General features: G+C 40.6%; 1 protein-coding gene across 1 annotated transcript in view; it reads left to right on the forward strand.

Moving 5' to 3' along the window:
• RERG (RAS like estrogen regulated growth inhibitor) overlaps positions 1–19645 on the forward strand; it is a 100787-nt gene extending 81142 nt beyond the window's left edge. The window contains exons 4-5 of the mRNA XM_059848048.1: positions 13718–13791; positions 14777–19645. Coding sequence (XP_059704031.1) covers positions 13718–13791; positions 14777–15184 — 482 coding nt within the window. The 3' untranslated portion in view covers positions 15185–19645. The remainder of the gene's footprint in view (positions 1–13717; positions 13792–14776) is intronic.
• The last annotated feature ends 1084 nt before the right edge of the window (positions 19646–20729 follow it).

The following is a 20729-nucleotide window of genomic DNA, read 5'->3' on the forward strand; positions in this document are numbered from 1 at the left end:
CTTTATTAATGTTCTTTCCTTAAGAGGTTGCATTAAGGAAATAGAAAATGCCATAAAATTGCACAGCAGCAATGAAGTTTAATATACTCTATTACAGAACCCAGGCAGCCCTTTGTAAAAAGCAAGTATCCAGGATTTTTATTTGACAAAATGGAGAGATAACAGATATCAAAATTCCCATCTAGGGAAAATAAATATCAGCACAACCTGAACTCAAATACCTTCTTTTATCTGCTACTATCAACGTAGTCCCCACTGAATTGTGTCACCTGCCTTGTGCTGCACAGTGGATTGTTCAGTAGAATGTTCCTTTGGCATTATTAGTGCTAGTACTTCACATCTCTATCACCAGTACATCATTCTAAGAACTTGACAAGAAGTGTATAAAGCCTTCTCTATCTGTGTAGTCCAAGTTCATCAATTTCTCACAGGGCCACTGCTTGCAAAAGCATTCTTTTTGCCTTGTTTAAGCACACAAATGAAGTTATACAGGGTTTGTTATTTTTTGCCCCATTATTAGGGCCCCATGCCCTTTTTGCTGTACAAGGCTTGACATTTGTTTCTGTTTTACAAATGAATACAATTGCAAATTACTGTGCCCTTCAGGAATCTAATTGTCTTCTCTTTGCAACAAGGAAAGCTTTCGTGCAGGCAGCAGTCTTATCTCAATAAACTAAAAAATTAAATCTCCTTTGACTTACTGAATTCTACATCACCATTCAGTCTAGAGAATAATAGCTTAAATTATGTATTACAGTCATTGTGATGCTCAGCTCTCCAGGTTGCTCCTAGGAAAAGGTTTGAGAAATTCAGAAACTAATAAACCATTGTCAAGGAGTTATTTCCTAATCACAGCAATCTCTGGTGGGAGCTGCTCACCAAGAGATCATTTTGTAAAGTATTATTTTTTCAAACAACAGATCACAATGGGATTCAAAAAAGGTTCTGAAGTGTTAGAGATGACAAATAATCTTGAAGTTGTAACCACTATTTAGGCCTTCAGAGATCAATGAGAAAGAAACTGTACCTTGAAAAGCTTTGAAAACCAGTGCCTGAAAAAATGCATTTCTGTCTTTTAGCATTGTCATCCTGCAGTGATTTGGTGTCCACTTACCTGTAAACATCTGAATTCACTGAGGAGTTTCAGCAGAATAGATTCATTTCTTCTCAGCAGTCATGGGCTGGCAGTTCTGTGGAAAGAGGGATATCATGCTCAATCAGTATAAAAAATTAAAGTTGTGTCAGTGAGGGTAATTTCCTCTACAGGGAGAAATAAGCAGCTTTGTCAAGCTATTCTAACAGGACAGGAGTAAAACAGATGCAAACCATCCAGCTGCTGAGCAACGGGAGGTTTTGCCAAAAATCACTGGGGCTGAGACAAGAACATCAAATTTCTAGTTTATTTCTTATGTCAAGTTTTCAACCACCCATTAGCCCTCTGATGCAAGAAACCCCCAGATAATTCCTATTTTTAGGAAAGCTTTCACCAAGCTGCTCAAGGCCTGATGGAAATTCAACATTACCCTAAAGTAAGCACTGTTTTAAAAAAAACCCAACTATTCCTCTTTTTATTCCAGGGTGGCACATTTTAACTGGAAGGAAAAAAACACACCTTATAAATATTCCCTACTATTCTAACCTGCCAGGAGAAAATGAAGGGCCATATTTTTAGCAGCACCTGGATAGAATGCTGTACCCACCAGGAGCCAAATCACCAACCACAAAATAACTTTTTCTGGCAGGAGGAACATCACTGAGCCCTGCAAAAAAAAAAAAAAAAAAAAAAAAAAAAACAAAAAAAAAAACACAAAAAAAAAAAAAAAAACACAAAAAAAAAAAAACAGCTGCTGCTGAAGTCAGGGCTCTGCAGCTCTGCCACTTTTGTGCAGATGTTGGATCTGTGCAAACACTGGCAGGACAGCTGCATCTCCACCAAAAGTACATCTCACTCTGCTTTTTATTGAACTGTTCTCAGCCAAAGGGCAAGAACCTCAGCAAAGGTCATTTTCTGGGGAGTGTTAAACACCAGCTTTGACTTGTCCAATATTTCTGTTTAACTGGCAGCTCATTGTCACCCTCTTGGCAAGGGGATTTTGTTTGCTTTTCCAAAAGGTGCTAAATTCCTCAAGGTAAATTCCTACCTGGCATTATTAAGGTGAATGGGTTTCCACATCCATCTTCATTTACAGAAAATTGCAGCTATCTCACATTTTCAACAGAATTAGATGAAAGAGCTCTATGTAGAAATGGGCTGGAGTAGCACATTTTAAAAAAATAAATGCAGTTGTTTTCTAAAATATTAAATACATGAATAATTCAGCACTAAACTAGTCTTCTTTAGCTAGTTAAATATGCACTGAGAAAGGGGATTGAGTTCCCACATGGATTTCACCCAAATTCATTCATGTTTATGTGTTTTTAAATAGAACAAAACTTGAAAAACACAGAAGAAAGCTCAGTATGATGTTAGAAAGCCTCAAAATGCTTGCCCTGGGTAGGGCACCAGTGAAGTCACACTCTTGCCATGAATGTGGGACTCTCATGGACCTCAGTGATCCCAGGGCCTGACCCCATAATTTTCAGGGGTTTCAGCAGGGAATAGCTGCTCTCCCCAGGCCCAGTAAATTGCAATATCAATTTTTGAGCCTGCATCTCAGCAATTCCCCCCAGGAGCCACTGGCAGTGCCCAGAATTTATGGTGCCTTCTCCTGAGCTCAAAGATGGAGAGAGATTGTGGTTCACTTTGATATTTCATTGATTTGAAAATTGGAGATGCTGAATCAGAGCAATCAAGGAAACTGCTAAATTTATTTTTTCCTGGGAGGCAAAAAAAGGAGGAGAAAGCCCAAAGAGCCAACACAGCAGCAGACAGATGGGGGGCCTGCAGAGAACTTCATGGGTAGCAGCAAATTTCCTGCCTCCAAAAGCCATGGCATGCAGGGAGAATCTCCTGGATCAAATGATGAAAGAAAAAATTCATCATTGCTATGGCTGAGCACTTTTAAAGATAATTTTGCAGCATTTCTCTGAGTACACATTTGTTGTTCCACCAAAACTTGAACAATTTGCTTTACTAGAAACAGAGCTGGGGTATCCAAGAATTGGGAGGAAAAAAAATCTAAACAAAACAAGAAAACACAAAAAAAGAAAAAACCTCAAAAGGGGGAGTATTTTGAACTATGTTTTGTCATTTGTTTTGGATTAGCATTTTTATGTACAGCTGGAAGAATCAATAGGTTCCTGAGGATTAAGGACTTAAATATCAGTTTTTGCTATATAAGAAACAACTCCAAACCAATAAACCCCCAGGTAAATGCAGGAGACAGGCTCCTCAGTTCTTTTCTTGTTTCAGTAACTGATTTGTTGCCTGCAGTCTCTCTGCCTCTGTGTCTCACCTCCAAAATCCTTCATCTTACAGAAGGATTGCAAATCCTTAGAGTAACTGATACTCACACTTAGGACACTCATCAAAGGCACACAGAAACACCAAGCAAAGCCTGGATTTGAAACAAAAATCTACCTCTATCAGCAAACAAGGAGAGGATATTTTTGCTGACCTTTCTAAAAGTGTCTTGGCTTTCTCACACTGCCCCTAGATGTCTTTCTCCAGCTAGTCACACATTTCATAAGAATTTGGAACTCCTCTGAAAAGAAAACCCTCTATCAGCAGATGATCAGTAGAACAGGACTGTGTATGAAGGCAAGGAAAGACACAAAGCAAAGGAGTTTATTTAATTTGAAATAGAGAGAATTAATTTGAAAGAGAGAGAATTTAATTGGATAGAGAGAAGACTCTTCACTACTTTAGGGGAGTAGAGGTAACTGTAAGAAATGGTGGTTTTAAGAAAAATTAAAATTTTGCCAGGACTAGTAGATTAATAGTGACATTTTTGAAGAGTATTACTTGTGACTATATCACAATTTCTTTACAGGTTGTTATTCACTCTTTTTTCTCCCCTGGCAGAATAAAACACCTGAACAGTGTTTCTATAAATTCCTGTCTAATGCAACATGCAGACAGCCCATAAGAGACCCTCAAACGTGGGTAAGATGTGTAGGCATCAGCAAAGCAAGAAAGAGAGGAGACAAAGTAGTAAAAATTGCTTGAAGGAAGGAGGCAGAAACCTCTCTTAGAGCCCTGAACTCTCCCATAGCACAAAACTAAATCTCCTGCAGACGAGCTCAAGACTTGCAAATTACACCACTGTGGCAAGAACAGCAGAAATGACTTTGTGAAGGTATTTACACTGGCAAGGAGGCTTTTCCCACTGGAAAACTTCTTGCAAGGATGATTATTTTTACATTAGAAGGGCAGTTTGGCTTACATCTATAGCTGGGGGGTTCTGTTAGCAGAACAGTATCATTCAGGAATCACAAGGAAAGGGTGGAGGTCCCATACAGGATATAAATAATATGGAAAAACTAGCAAATAATGCTGGCCTGAGTTTGTTTTCTGCACTGGATAAATACAGGTCTGTATGAGCAACATAAACAGCAGAGAAAAGTAGGAATATATCAGGAATATATCAGGAATATATCAGGAATATATCAGGAATATATCAGGAATATATCCAAACTGGCTTTCCTTAAAATGGTTGAAAACCAAGAACAGCTTAGCTGTGGGAATCAAAACCTCACTAAAGAGTAGAAGTATAGTTATTTAGTATCATCTATTATATATTTATTATTTTAAAATAAATATAAATATAAACAATATATTTAATATAAACGTAAATAAAATTATTATAATTTATTATATATTTCTAAGAGATAATATTATAAACTTCTAAGATATAATATTATAGTTATAATACTATAATTATATAAATTATTGTATAATTATAATATTGTATTATACAAATAATTCTATATTATGTAGTATAATTTATTATATATTATATCCTAGCAAGAGAAGAAAAAAGAACTATCTTTTTGGGACAACTTTGTGCCCCTGAAGCCATGACAAAGAGCTCAGGTCCAAGTAGAGATCTCCAGGATTGTCTTTGCTGTCTGGTTTATTCAGCTAACACACTGTCTGGACAGCTGGAATACCATGTGAATACAAACTCCTGATCCCTGGGATTGCCATCCCTGCTGCAGATCCCAAGTTAAAGAAACATTCTCTTTGTGCATTGTGGGGTTTTTGGTTTTCTTGGCTGGTGGCTTACTCAGCAAGTTTGCCTTAACACTCCTGAAGGTTTAACTGCCTGCAGCAGCACAGCTGAGGGAGAAACTGCCCAGACAGCAAACAGAGCTTCTAACAGAGCAGCCCAGAGTAAAAGAGGTGTTTATAAATCATTAACTGATGCCCCTCCAGCCCCTGGGTGGAAAGGCTGACAGCCCTGGAAGGATTGTCAGTCTCTCCTCTTCCTGCTGCCCCACAGGACAGTGCAGTCTGCAAGCAGCTCATGATGGAAAATAACAATTTCCTACAGAGAGCAGAAGGGCAGAGAGTTCTGTCAGCATCTTGCAGAACTTTGCCTTCTGCATATTTCACCTGAACAGCCGTGCTGACAACTCCAGCTTGTCCAAGCACAGGCTGGCAGTGACACACGTGGTGCTGATGGGGTGTAGTGGTAACCAGCATTTGGGGCTGGCAGGAAGGGCTGCCAGGCTGTGCCTCGGGGACTGCCCTGACAAAAGTGTAGGCACTTCATAAATCACTGGGAAACAGCCTAATTCTCAAGCCAGACTCCAGCTATTCGTGGATTTTTATTGACAAAATTACTCATTCCTTCTGCCTCGGTGCTTAAGGGATTCAGTCCTCAGCAGTCTAGGTTTTGCCTTCCTAGGCATCTTCCTGTGATCATATTTTTCCTGCATCAAAGCAGCAGAAACATTATTTAACTTGATGTACATTTAATATGCTGTATCATTTTTACTGTGCTCTTCAGCAGGAGGAATTGATACTGAATGAATTATAGCAATGAGCCATGAAAGAATTCCCAGTTTCTCTGAGGTGTTTCTAAGGAAATGGGCTCATATGGCCTAAAGCACCTTAAAACACCAACTCTGGCTTCTAAAATTCTCAACAAAGCCTTGAAATGACGAAATTGTAATTGAGAGCAGCAACAGAGGATTCTTACAATGACATGGGAAGCAGTTATCTGGAAATGTGGTTTGTTTTCTTTCATATGAGTCTCAAGATGAAGATATTCCTGATGCAGTAATAAAAATACTGCTTTTTTTACAGTAGCTCAACAGACAGCAAAACTCAGGAATGGCAGTGCCTGTTCTTGCTATAGCTACAGCTGCAAAATATTTCTCCCCTACTTTTGTTGCTCATCATATTCTGAAATGTTTCCCAGATGGGCAGAATTTTCCAGTACTTGCCTCTGCTCCCTCAGGAGAGAAGGCTTTTTGTTTTACTTGTTTTGGGTGTGAGAAAAGTCTCACTGGTTAGTTTTCACTTATATTGTCAGAAGGAAGGTGAAACTTAGCTTCACCAACAAAAATTGCTGCAATCAGACAAAAAGGCATAGCAAAATATGATTTATTTAGGCTTAAATTTATCAGGGATGTATTTCCTACCAAAAACCAACTTCCCTTCCAAGCACTGGTGAGAAAATTAAATGAAAACCAAAAACCAACAGACCAAAACAACCAACAACTGTTTAAACCTCTGAGCTTACTCCCTACTTGTTAGCACTGCTCTGTCTTTATTGGTTTGCTTTTAGCATGCCTTGAGGAATTCAGCTCCAGGTACCTGCCCACATTTTCTTTGCCTCTCCCAGTAAAAGCTGAATGAGGACAGAACTTATAGGAAAGGAAAAGCAGCACCACTTCACTTCCCAAAAGAAACCCAATATTCACATGCAACAGAAAAATCATATTTGCATGCAGCAGCAGGTAACAAACAAAGACATCTCTCATTGTTTTTAGAGTCCTCTTCAAGAAAACTATTCTGCAATTTCTGTTTGGAGGCCAAAATATTATTTATTGAAAATACCAACACATCAAGAAAAAATGGTTTCCTGTAGACTAGGTTTATATTACCCATGTGTTCTACCTAAAAAGAGAAAATTCTAGGGATGCAACAGATTCTCTCATACCAAGATTAGAACTTGATCTCTATTAGGGCTATGGAAACACCAGCCATGTACTGCCTTTCCCCTCAATCAAAAATTGGAAAACTTGATAAAAACCAAGCTTCTCACTAAGCAGCAACCTGATCAAGCCTCATTCCTCCTGGATTTGTTCTCCATATTCCCCACCACAGTAGCTGGTTTTTGCATGTGTCCTTGTGCTCCATGGAGCATCCTTTCCCCCCATGAGTCCCCACAGCACCTGAAGCTTCTGCTCAGGTCACCCACAAATATTCTCTGCCCATCTCCATGGACCAGGGACACCCCCAGCCCTGTGCAGAGGCTCTTGCCTGCTGTGCCCTGTGCCCCCTTAGGTAATGGATTTTTTTGGGTTTTTTGCTAAGATTGGGATTAAATGTGTGAGGTGATATTTCTTGTTCTTAGATATTTATGAGTTCTTATCTATATTATAATTTCACAAGCTTTGAGTTCTACAGCACCTCAAACTAAAAATGGAGCCCTATCTTTCTTTCTACAAGGCTTTTAAAGGATAAACTGTTTAATTAAGAAATTACATCTAAATTATTTTAATTTAATAACTAACTACTCATGGCCTGCAATGCAGACTTTTTTATCTACTTATATAATACTATCTAAACCTATGAAGAAGGTGAAAAGGAAGGATTAGCCACTGCCCTAAACTTCTATTTTGCTTTATATATATATATTACTATATTCTAAATTTTAAACTCTAAGTTTTCTACTATGTGATTACACACTTCTATTCAAACTACACACTCATAATCTTAGTTTTATCATTCCATTTTGGAAGGCTTCTCCATGGCCTCAGGTCAAATGCAGTGCTCTCTTGGGGGTCAGTGCCTGTCAGCACAGAAAGTCTAAAATTCTCAGTAACCAGGGTTCCAGCACTTAGGGATGTGAATGGGGTTGCTATGCCTCACCTAGCCTGGATTTACACAGAACAGAAAGCTCTGAGAGCTTCACCTTGCACTGAAAAAGGCACTGAAAGCAGCTGAGCCAGCACAGGTGCCCTCAGTGTCTCCCACGTGGCTCCTGTTGTGCCCAGCTTTGACCTGCCCAGCTTGGGGACACCTGCAGCACTGCAGTCACCATCCTGATTTTGGCAAAGGTGGCCTTGGAGAGGGCAGCCAGAAATGAAGTTAGAAAAAAATCAGTTTGCACCTCACCATTTGAATTCCAGAGCAGCATCCACTGCATGTGAAGCAGGCTGGAAACTCCTGATCTAGGTTAAATATCTCTGCCAACAAGTATCTTCCTTTATCCATGTTTTGGCTGAAATTTGTAGCCTGACAGCTGCACATGAAGAGCACACAACATCCATGGGGAGTGAGTGTGGTATTTTTTGGGGCCCTAGGACAAAGGAGGAATTGAGATTCTGACTCCATGTTCTTAGAAGGCTAACTTATCATTTATTTATGATTAAGCCTATGACAGAAGGCTTAACAAGATACCAATGAAAAACTCATGACTGCTTCCACAGTCCCAACACAGCCTGACTGTGATTGGTCATTAAGTAAAAACAATCCACATGTTGGATAAGCAATCTCCAACCACATTCCAAAACAGCAAAACACAGGAGAAGCAAACAGATAATTACTGTTTTCCTTTTTCTCTGAAGCTTCTCAGGAGAAGAAATCCTGGTGAAGGGATTTTTCAGAAAATATGACAGTGACAGACTGTACAACCACCTGGAGCTTTTCCTTCCCTATTTCCTGACTCTTGGGGCTACATATGCACAGCACAACATTAGAGAGTCCAAATCCAATTATCAGTCACAAAGCTTCCTTTCAAAAACACTATTTTTACTAGTTTTTTCTCCTTCTACACATGATAAAAATGATGCAATGGCCATTCATGGATCTTGTTTGATGGTATCATTAATAAATAACCCAACTTTTCTCGTTTGTTGGCCTGTGGTATTAATGAATAGAGAGACACATGAGGTTATGCTGCATTAGCATTAGAAATATGTGCTAAATACACAAGGGACTGTGTTATACTGTGCTTACTGTAAAACCACTGCTGGTGGCAAAATAAAAACCCCCCTGTAAGGTAAATAACAGAGGGAACATGTAACAGCCAGAGGCAAGCAAGAAAAATAAATTCCATTTGAGAAAAAGCTGGGGCTGAGGAAGGAAGGAGGCAGGAGAGACTTTCAGGAGGACACACTCAGCTTACAGGGGCTCTCTAAAAGGTGAAAAGTTCCTGCAGCAGCAGAGAAATGCAGAGGGGGACAGACCTCACCAAGGCTGGGGCAAGGAAGGGTTGGGAGAACACCAGGGTTAGTAATAATTTTTTGGGGTGTTTTTTCAGTCCAAGCCACTGTTCTCAAATGTGACAGAGAGGGGCACCTGATGGGTGTCAAAGATTGCAGGAGTCTAAATGAGTAGTGAGGTACCAACAAAACCACCCCAAGCAATAAACAAGAACATTTATTCTGTTAACAGAACTAATTATGGGGAGCTTCAGTCTTTTAGACATTGCCATCCAACAGGACTTTAACCATGATTTTAAAGTTCATGTCTATTAGCTGAGGTTTTTGGTCTGAAAACTCTCCTGCAACCACTACACAACAAGTCTTTCTCCAGAACTCCTGCATTTCTCAGATCCACCTGGCTGAAAACCACCATTAGACCAAAGTTTCATAAAGCATTTTTATATGGCCTTGTTTTAGTAACCTATCTTGACAAAAAAAAAAAAAAAAAAAAAAAAAAAAAAAATTCAACTAAAATTCTGTATGGAAACAGAGGTTTTATCCCTCTGTACTTAAAAGCAAATAGACCAGGTTGGCTTAAGTTTGCCTGTGAAATATAATTGCTCCATCTCAGCTGATTTACCCACTCCTAAAACCAAGAAACACCTCCATGCAAATATTATCTTCTAGAGCTGTGACATAGCCTGATATATATTTTTGGTTCAACATCAACAAGTATTGAAAACAACATTTTACATCACTAAAGCATCTTATATCACTGCAAATATAACTCAAAATCTAGATATTAATTTCCAGATAATAGTTTTTCTCTACAAACTACAATATTCTGGAACAAATATACTCAGAAAAACAGGATAGTCCTGGACAAAACAAAGGTTTGAGAGGTGACCAGCCAAGTCTCATGGGCCAAAGCTCTGTTTAAAATGTCACAGTAGTGCCAGGATGTGATGTGAACAAGCCGTGACTGAATATTTCATCCATGGACAGTCTGTGGATCATGGGCTTCAAAGTTTTCCAGACAAAAGTAGGGGTTTTTTGTGTATTTTCTTAATCATACTGCTCAGAAGAATAGAAATATTTTATAATATGTTTATCAACACCAAGAGCCCCGAGGGAAGTTGTTTTTTTCCCTGCAAAATAATTTTTCCACAATTATTCAGCAGCCGTGGTAATTTGATTCATTCATTACTGAATTATTGTGGCTCAAAACCAAACCAACTGCTGCCATTTTCCAATATGTTTCTCAGGCATTTTAACAGCCCTAAATAGATTTGAAATAAACCTGAGTTTTTCAAGCAATGGAGCCACGAGAACCAAGAGTGCTCTGCACTGCAGGAGTGCTGGGGGATTTCAGCTTTATGACCAGGAGCCACTCTGAAATCTGGCATCATCACACCTTGAGCCTCTTACTGGGAATATAACTGGAAGCACAGCAAGAACTGGTCAGATTTACTTATTTATTTTGAAACAGAGCAAATAAATCAATCTCTTTCCATAGCACTACCAGACTGAGGCAGACTCACCTGCACAGCAGCTCCCTGGCTCTGCTCTGACACCAGGTTTGTTGTGAGCAAAGCACAGCTCTGAGGTGTCTGTTCCATCTCTGGGGGCTCAGCCACACAGCTAGAGGTGGAATAGATGGGCAACACCTGGTGCAAAGCAAAGTCTGAAGTGCAGAAAGTTGCCTGAAATCATCTTGGGAGCTGCTGGTAGAGTGTTGCACCTTGTTTTTTCTACTTAACCATGATGATGTAAGCATGAAACTTTTACAGCCTGGATTCATCTGACCAGTTTTGGACTTCCAGGTAATTCTGAGGTGCAGATTATTCCAGGAGAGAGCTCAGACAAGACATATCCAGCAGCACCTATTTTATTTCACCAACTCTATAGGAGTCAAGGGTGCTCAGCTGAGTCACAGACACCTGTGTTGTCAGTGGTTTCTTCCAGTCAGGGGTCCAGCAGTTGTCTCAAGCCCTGTAGTTACTCTCTGGCTGCATGTCTCAAAAAAAAAAAGAAAAGAAAAAAAGAAAAAGAAAGGCAGCGCCACAAGGAAAATGATACAAATAAATCCCAAAGCAAGGCAATGTTTTTGTGATGTACCATGGGATCAGTGTGAGCAGACTGGAACTCACATCTTCAGGGCTCATAATTTACAAGACAACCAGATTCTTCAGATTTTTCTGTTCCCTTGAAGGAGAAGCCATGTCTGTGATTACACCAAAAATGCTTTCAACATCCAGCTGTTTTACACTCCTCATTAAAATTCACCCAGCTACCACACATTCCAGAGCACAGGAGCAGACACACATTTAGGAAGATTTATTTACACCAATCTGACCTAAATCGGTGCTACTCATCCAAGATCAAATTCCTTTCCAACATGAGTAGCCAAAGCAAGTTAAACTTGCAACATAAAGTGCTGCCAGAGTCCTATTTTGAGAAGTATCATTTAAGATTCATGCTGCTTTTGCATGGTGAGCAAGTCTGTTCCTTGAGATTTATTATCCATTTCATAGTGAGAATAAATATCAAGGATTTATTATATATTATATTTTATTATATTATTATAAGTTATTATATTTTATATATAATAATATATTATAGAATTTATTTTTATATATTATACATTTTTATTTTTGTATATTAAATTTTTATTATATTATTATAAATGTCGTAGGATGGCCTACCCCCTCCTGCCTCCTGAGGACATTTCACAGATATCCTGCAGTCGTGGCTGGGTGAGCCCTTTCTCAGGTTCTGTGGAAAAATTCTCAGCAGCCACTTGTCAAGCAGGGCCAGATGGTTGAAGGCAAATGAGCATTGCAAAGCCTTAGCAAGTAAGGAGCCAAAATCACACTGCTTACTGGAGAGCCATCTCTCCTGCACAGCACCCTCCCCCAAAGCAACAGAGCACAAGTTCCTAAATAACCTCCAGCTTGGAGTACTACACAGGGAATCCCAACCCAGCACTGAAATACTCATTGAAGGTGCAGCTCTAACACCAAACCAGAGTTTCCTGCTTTTTCTGCATTCCCTGAGGGAATTGCTGAGCCAGGAGGGTGTGTGGAAGGCACAGATAAGACATTCCACCAAGGGACTTTGACATACCTCACTCTGCTGTGTAGGCATAGCCTCAGGATCACAAAAGGAGACTCCATCTCCTTCAAGAGCCTGGAAATACCATCCAGAAGGGGTATTTACAGCCTTTAGGGAAGCCAGTCTTCTTGGCCTGAAACCCTACAGCAAGCTTGCTCGCCATCTGCCCAAGTAAATTGGCCATTTGTCCCTACTGGAGACAGCTGGGCTGTTAAAGCAATTAAGGTGGCACAGGGAGGGAGTGACATTTTTGGTTTGGGAAGAGACTTTGCAGCACTGACAGCACAGAAACATTCCTGATTGTGAAGAGGTGACATTCTTAAGTGAATAATGAAAACAGGCATTCACCAAACATGAGCCCTTCCAGAAGTTCAAGTTAAAGAAATGAGTTTCCTTCCTTTGTTCCTATTGAAGAGATTTACACCAAATGAAAGAATTCTGTCTCTGACAATGCAAAGCATTCATGGTCACTGGCCAGACTTTTACAGCATACATATTTGTCTTTTGATATAGGACATCTGTGAGCTAGCAGCAGAAATAAATCTGAATGTTAGCACAGACAGTTTTCCACATTTTAGGTCAAATGCTATCAAATTTAGCTTATCAGCTTATTAAGATAAAACAAGCTGCTTTGTCATTAGTTTTCTGATTAGTTGCTTGGTTCCAAAACCTGTGACAGTAAATAGGGTTGTTGGTTTCTATTTTTCCATAGTGTAAATGCTTAATGCCCACTGGTTATCCTTATAAATCATAAACAGGGAAATCACTGCTTGATCCCTTGCTAGAAGAAGGGAATGTGATGATTTCAGCATGTTTAAAACACGCATTCCTAACGTGCCTAACTGGTCTGTAATTTTTTTCACAGTATAAGGCCTGAGCTTAGTGGTTGGGTTCCTTGATCTGCATCCATCCTGGTTTTGATCAACAAGCTATGCAGTGACAGTCTGTTGAGCTGGATACTTTGAGAGTTCTGGTATTGTCTTCCAAAGGTAGCAGCCTTTCCTGGGGGCAAACAGGAAAGATGGGATACAGCTTTGCAGGGCTCTCTGCCACAGCAAACTGTCCTTTGCTGGGTGCAGACTGCAGCATCCATCAGGCTTTTGCAGGTCTAACCCATGGGAAAGTGAAGGTTGTGCCCGATGAAGAGAGGTAAATGCTGCTGTTTTAGAAAAGAGGACTTGAGTGTGCTCCAGGATGGCTGGAAGAGCTCCAGCAAGGAAAATTTAGCCAAACTGCACATCACATGTCTGCTCTTGTGCTGGGAGATCTGTGAGGAAGATATAAAAAAAAGAAAATTACGTTCTTCTAATACGTTTCACAACATGTGTTCTTATTTTAGAGTCGACATACCGTCACCAAGCTACCATTGATGATGAAGTGGTTTCCATGGAGATACTAGACACAGCTGGCCAGGTGCGTGGGTGCCTGTGCTGCTGCTACCCAGTGCCTTGGCTGGGGTGTGCAGCAGGGCAGGAAATTGGGGTGGTGGCAGCAGTGCAGGGGCAGGTGTGCCCTACTCTGGGGACACAGATATGCTTCTGGGCAGAACCCCCTCTCTCCTGCCCTGTGCTGGATCCACACCCTTCTGAGCAGGGATCCTGCTTGGAAGAACAAACAAGTCAAGGGGTTTACTCTGGGGGTAAAATGATTTTGTTGTCACTCCCTTTTATTCAGGACCAGCCCAGCAAGCAGGCCCAAAGTCACAGTCTATTTCTACAGGGAAGTGATGGATCTTGACAACTTCAGCCAATGATTCCCACCAAAGTGAAGAGCAGATTTGTTCATAGTCAGGTCCCCCTTTCAAAAGATGGCAGGTGAACATGCTGCACAGGCCAGATAAGTCAGGGCACTGGGTGAAATAGATCTCCTATGCCACGTGATAAAAAAGATGATGTGAGCAAAGTATAAGGTAAAGAAGATGCTCACAGCTTTGTAGGACCAGCACCTCTCTGAAGGCCTGCTGTCTTCTTCATAAATCACCCTTCTGCAAGGGATCCTGCTTGGAAGAAAAAATAAGTCAAGGGGTTTACTTTGGGGGTAAAATGATTTTGTTTTCACGCCTTTTATTCAGGGCCAGCCCAGCAAGAAGGCACAAAGTCACAGTCTATTTCTAGTCAAGGGATGGAGCTTGGCAACTTCAGCCAATGATTCCCACAAAAGTGAAGAGCATAGTTAGGTCTCCCTTGTAAAACATGACAGGTGCAGGTGCTGCATAGGCCAGATTGATCATGGCACTGGGTGGAACAGATCTCCTATGCCACGTGATAAAAACGGTGATATGAGCAAAGTATAAGGTAAACCAGATGCACACAGCTTTGTAGGACCAGCACCTTTCTGAAGGCCTGCTGTCTTCTTCATAAATCAAATTCTTAAGGCGTTCTACTGTCTTTTCCACCAGGAGGATGCCATTCAGAAAGAGGGACACGTGCGATGGGGCGAGGGCTTCGTGCTGGTTTACGACATCACGGACAGAGGCAGCTTCGAGGAAATGCTGCCGCTTAAGAACTTGTTGGACGAGGTCAAAAAGCCCAAAAACGTCACCCTGATCCTGGTGGGCAACAAAGCAGACTTGGATCACTCCAGGCAAGTCAGCACGGAGGAAGGTGAAAAGCTGGCCACGGAACTCGCGTGTGCTTTTTACGAGTGCTCGGCCTGCACGGGAGAGGGGAACATCATGGAGGCCTTCTACGAGCTCTGCCGCGAGGTGCGGCGCCGCAAGATGGTCCAGGGCAAGACTCGGAGGCGAAGCTCCACCACCCACGTCAAGCAGGCCATTAATAAGATGCTCACCAAAATCAGCAGCTAAAAAGAGCTGTCCTAAGCCAGAGAAGCGTTTTAGGGCTTGTTAGCTTGGAGTTGGGGTGGGGCAAGCAGAGCAGGTTTTATGAGAAATGGTCAAATCTTTGCAATGAAGAAAAAAAACCACAAAAGACAAACACCACCAGTTTTTTGAGTAACACGGAATCATACTGTTTTCCTGTTTTGAAATGTATTTAGCCACACTGCTTCTGACTAATGTGGGAAAGAAAAAAAAAACAACAAAAACAAACACCAAATGAACTACAAATGACTAGACAATTGTGGGGATTGGCAACCAAGAGAGAATCTTCTGCTTCTACATGGCTAGCTCCAATCCCCTGCAAGTCAGTAGTGCCTAAACATCACTTCCAGCCAGACAGCTGCTCAGTAGCCATTGGAGAGGAAGATTCAGCCCTCAGTCCATCCACAACCATCACAACTGGTGTTCTGCAGGACTGAATGTGTGTAGAGGCTGCTGTGTTGAAACAGAAAGTTCACCTGACACCTTCACCAGCTCTGAGTTGGCTCACTGTATGCTTTCACTCCTTCCTTGTTATTTTTGTCAAATCCATGAGTGTTGATGTTCTTAGCAAGGTATGCAAAAAATACAGGAAAGGTCTATTTCCTGGAGTGTTTAGCCAGCGAGACACACATTTCAAGAGAGCTAAAGTTCAGCTGCTCTCCCAGCTCCTCTGAAATTGCAGAGTTCTCCAAAATAATCATCTAGTCCAGCAGCATTTCACCATTTCCCCCTCAAAGCATTTTACTGTGCTTGGGGGAATGGGAGTATGTGTGTTGGGAAATCAAACTGAAAAAAAAAAAAAAAGAACCATATTACTATTAATGTAGCTATGGGTAGTTTTTAGATTTTTTTGGTTTTTTGGTCTTTTTTTTCAATTCAAGTAGTTCCTCATAGTCTATTTTAGACCGAAGAAGAATGGAATCCTTGGGAAGGCAAGTATTTAAAGTCTAAGCCCAAATGTAAATCAGATCTGAATGGCCTCTACCATATCAAAAGACCATAACTTTCAGCTGTTTTAACTCCCAGATGCTGCTTGGAGCACTCTGGGGCTCAAAGCAGTGCAGGTTTTTTGTGACTTTTATCTGGCACATTGAAGCAGAAATGCATTTTATCAGATTTTGGTGCCTGGGATAAAAGGTGCCCAGTGCTTTCCTTCTCCCTCATCATCTCATTTAAGCCATCTGCCAAGTTTTGCTTCCTGTCTAGTTGGTTTGTTAACTGCTAAAAGATGCAAGAAGCAAGATTGGAAGCTTTTAATTCAGATTGTGCTGGTCTCCCACCAGTGGCATGCCTTTGGGCAGCTCAGACTGTCAACACGTAGAACCACAGCCAAGGGTTGGGATGACAAATTAGCAATGTTCTCCTTTGAGGAACAGCCCCCTTGGAGCATTTGCTTACAACTTTATTCTCCACTGCTTTGTACTTCATGTGGTTATTTGTGAGCCTGTCAAATGCAAATTGCCACAGATGTAGGCAAGTGGGTAAATCTCCCTGGCTAGCACTTTGTAGAGCTATAGGTAGCCATATAGGTGGTGGAACAGGCTGAAGAGGCAGATCTGTATATCCATGTGAACAGAGAAAAGTTCCAAATTATGACTTCTATTAAAAGTATTCACTTAAAGATATTTTACCAAAGTACTCTTTTTTTTTTTTAAACTTTTACATTTACCCAACCAGCAAAGAACATCACATTCAGATGTATATTTTATTTGGGCTGTTGTTTGTTTTCTCTGCCTCTGTATTCTAGGTGGTAAAAACTCATTTCACTGTCCTGGAATGTCTATATTTTGGTCCTCACATTCACATGTGTTGCTGTACATCTGTTGGACACTGCAATGGAAACTTCACTGTGTGCTTCTAGGCAGGGGGTTCTTGCAACAGGCCTCTGTGACACACTTTTTCCCAACCTGCTCATCATATCGTTAACTTTTTTAAAAAAGAAAAAAAAATACAAAAAAAGAAAAAAGAAAAATAGAGGTTTAGCCATTTTTAGTATTGTAGAATCAACACAAGTGTAAAAGAGCGAGCTAGTGCCTGTTCACAAACCAGAATTCTTTAGCTGAGGGACTGAACTTGCCAGCAATTTAGTTACATTAGGAGCCAGAGTGAGAATTTGCAAGTTGAAGCACTGAGGTTCTGTTATCTTTCAAATCAGTGCTGGTGCACGAAGTAAACAAAATCCTTACCTGCAATCCCATGGCAACGTAGTCATGTCTTTACTTTGGTATGCTAAGCAATTGGTCCATCCCTCTCAGAAAACCTCAACAGTTCTTTCATCTGAAAAACCTTTCCTGGGGTTCAGGTTGGAGCTGCATTTAAAATACAAAAAGGTTCTAAATGAATGACAAGAGAAAATAATTAATCACATTCATATGAGAAGAGTTGAAAGGAAGGAGAGGCTAAGTTACAACCCTCATACTTTCCAAAAGATTTCCAGCAAATCATATCTTCTTTAATAACATCTATGTGGATAAATTATAAAATCCTGGTGAAAATAAAATGTTCCACTGTGCAAACATCCCTTGTTACATAAAGAACCTAAAATAAAAATAGTAACATTCCTTTGCAAAGACTGAATTTGAAAACTGCCAAACACTTGGTCAAAAAGGAGGCTGCCATTTTGTGACCTTTCCTCCAAAACTAACACAAACTTCTTTACTTAATTGCTCATTAATTTGTTTCCCTCTAAGCCATTTCTGTTGATATGCATTTCATAGCATTAAATGCAACTTGATTTACTGTTGCTCACAACGTTGCATCCTATTACTGGACATGTTATAAATCTTTCATATTCCAGCAATGTGCAAATGGAGCCCAAAATTGCCCAAGCATTGAAAAGGCTGAGTGCAGCATGAACCCACATTCAGTAGCCTTTCTGCAGCAGATATCAACAGATTCAATGCTGTTGAATTTTCTGTTCAGTTTTCTCCTGCTGCTGTTTAAGTGTGTGTATGTGACACTAACATTGAATTTCTCTCTGCCATTTCTGCAGAGAGAGGACGGGAAAGAAGATAAAAATGGGGAGGAAAGGTGAATGGGATACTTGTTACCTTCAACAAGTTGACTGTCATTTATGAAGTTTTTAAAATATTTATCTTCAATTGATGAAGAGTTAGTCATGCCCATGCTGCAAGACCTGGATCAGGACCCAAAACTTCCCTGGAACTTTGAGAATCTTTGTATCTGGGGGTTTGGTGCAACTACAGATGGAGGTGAGGATCAGCCCCTGGGTTTGCACCTGGATCCAGACAGGTTGTCCCCAACCTGGGGATAGTTGGATCTGGCAGTTTGCTACAAGGCTAGTTGATTTTTATATATATAATGATCTGTATGCATTTTTACATTAAAAAATATGAAAGCTTGTGCTTGTAGATAATATATAAGAAAAAAATAAAAAAGAAAAAGCAAATATAGTGTTTTCTGTACTGAACTCTCACATATTGATCTTCCATTAGATGTCTCCAGTGTTCCTTCCAGCTATTAAGGGGCCAGTTCCAAAAGCTCTGATTTAATTCTTATTTAATCTTTATCTAAGGAAAACAAACAGTTAATTGTACCAGAATAAGAACTGTAAAATTTGGATCATTTTATTTGAACTTATTTGGCTGTTAGTCCTGGAATAGAGAAGTCAAACAGCATCTCCAGTGAGGCACAGCTCCAAATGTCCTTGCTAACTATTTCAAGGCTGATGAAAAAAGTTACAGGGTAATTAACTAACCTCAGTGAAACTCACCAAAATCTGTCCTGCCAACTAAATAACACAGACCTTGATCCCAAGCTTCTGAGGTGAAATCCTGGGACAAGAAGTCTGGGAGATTTATGCTGGTGATTTGGACAGAGGCAACTTTTCACCTGCTGCCAACTCTGCCCGTGTTCCAAGGATAATTCACTGTTAATCTGAAGAGGAGGTACAAAATTTGTACCTTATGCAAGGTACATTATATGAATGGTAAACAATCAAACAGAGTGTGGATATTAAGCTGTAGCAGAGGAAGCTTCAGCACTGCAGAGGAGAGCTGTAATCCATTCTTTTTCCCCCAAATCTGGGCCAACCAAATGGTGAACAGGAGTGGGGGTATAGGAATGGTACAGGAATGTCAGGACTGCATAAAACCTGGGTGCAGGATCTGTGCTGGGAGGTGAAACCTCCCAACACCAGTCACTGTCTGCCTCTGGAACACTACAAAGCAGCCTTGAGTCCTGTCAAGCCACAGAACATTATTTTGCTCCAATCAAAATAATGTCTCCTGCAAAGTAAGTAGCTGCAGTCATAAAGGCTATGCATAAACAGTCTTGGGGTTCCTTTTATCTTTCTCTTTAATGGCTCAATACATATGCAAATCTTAAGAAGAAAAAGAAAAAGAGGCTTTAATTAACAGAGGCTTCTTGGCATTTTGATGTATCTGCCTTTATGCTCTTTGCAAAATTAAATCTGTAATGAAAACAGTGTCATCTTAGAGACTCCAGTGTTGTGCATTTTATTTCCTTTACAGATGCCAGGCACTAATTACCTCAGGCTACGAAAATACAAAGCAGCAGCTTGTCCAGTGCTGTGCAAGGTTTCTAGGAGGTGGTAATGGTGTGAGGCCAGCTCAGCCTGGCTTCTGCAAGCACCACTGCCCCTGGGGAGGGCTGTTAATGCAGCAGGAGGAGAGGTGGCAGATCCCTGGGGCAGGACTCTGCTGGCTCGGGTGGGGTTTGGGTCAAGCCCTGGACCCCAGCCCTGGCAGCCAAAGTGTGGAGAACACACTCCAGGGGCCAATTCCTCTCATCCACCTGAAGGATTTTATCCATTTTCTGTTTAAGTGAACTGGCAGGAAACCCTAAATCCACACAAACCCAATATTTTGAGGGGAGTTTGGCCTTTTTGGATCGGTCTCTTTCACCTCCAGCTTGATTCCCCAAAGCAGCATTTGTCTTTTGCTGTTTCCATCATATTAAATAAAATAATATTGAGTTTTGTTTGGTTGTTTTTTTTAAAGGGTAGTTGTCAATAGACTCTGACTTGGGCAAAGAGGCTGTATCACTTCTCAGAGGTCACTCTCACAAGGATGGATATTTGCAAATGCCTCTGGATATAAATTATTAACACTGAACACAGCAGCCCTGAAGAGTTGGAAATATTTTTTTTTTTTTTCAATAAGGGAACCTCTCATCATTGTAGTACAGATGGGTGTGTCAAGTACCAGCCCTAAACCAGACTGAAATATTCTGCATCATAAGGAGCAGCCATGGCCTGCCATGAAATATTAACATACAGAATAATAATAAAAAAAATTGGAAACAATTTATGGGCAGACTTCAAATTATACCTCACAGAAGAAACCTGCACATTCTTTCTTTTTAAATTTTATGTGGTATCAGGAATTTACAGAACCTCATTTCAAAATCCAGCAAGTTCTGGAGGCTAAGAATGTACCAGTAATGTAAAAAATAAGGGTTTTTATCCAACTCCTTTGTCAGCACACATGATTTAACTCTCCACTCTGTTTCCTCTAGCCTGGTCAAAGCTGTCATTACTACAAAGAAT

The sequence above is a fragment of the Haemorhous mexicanus genome, chromosome 5 (genome assembly GCF_027477595.1).
Source record: "Haemorhous mexicanus isolate bHaeMex1 chromosome 5, bHaeMex1.pri, whole genome shotgun sequence".
Lineage (NCBI taxonomy): Eukaryota > Metazoa > Chordata > Aves > Passeriformes > Fringillidae > Haemorhous > Haemorhous mexicanus.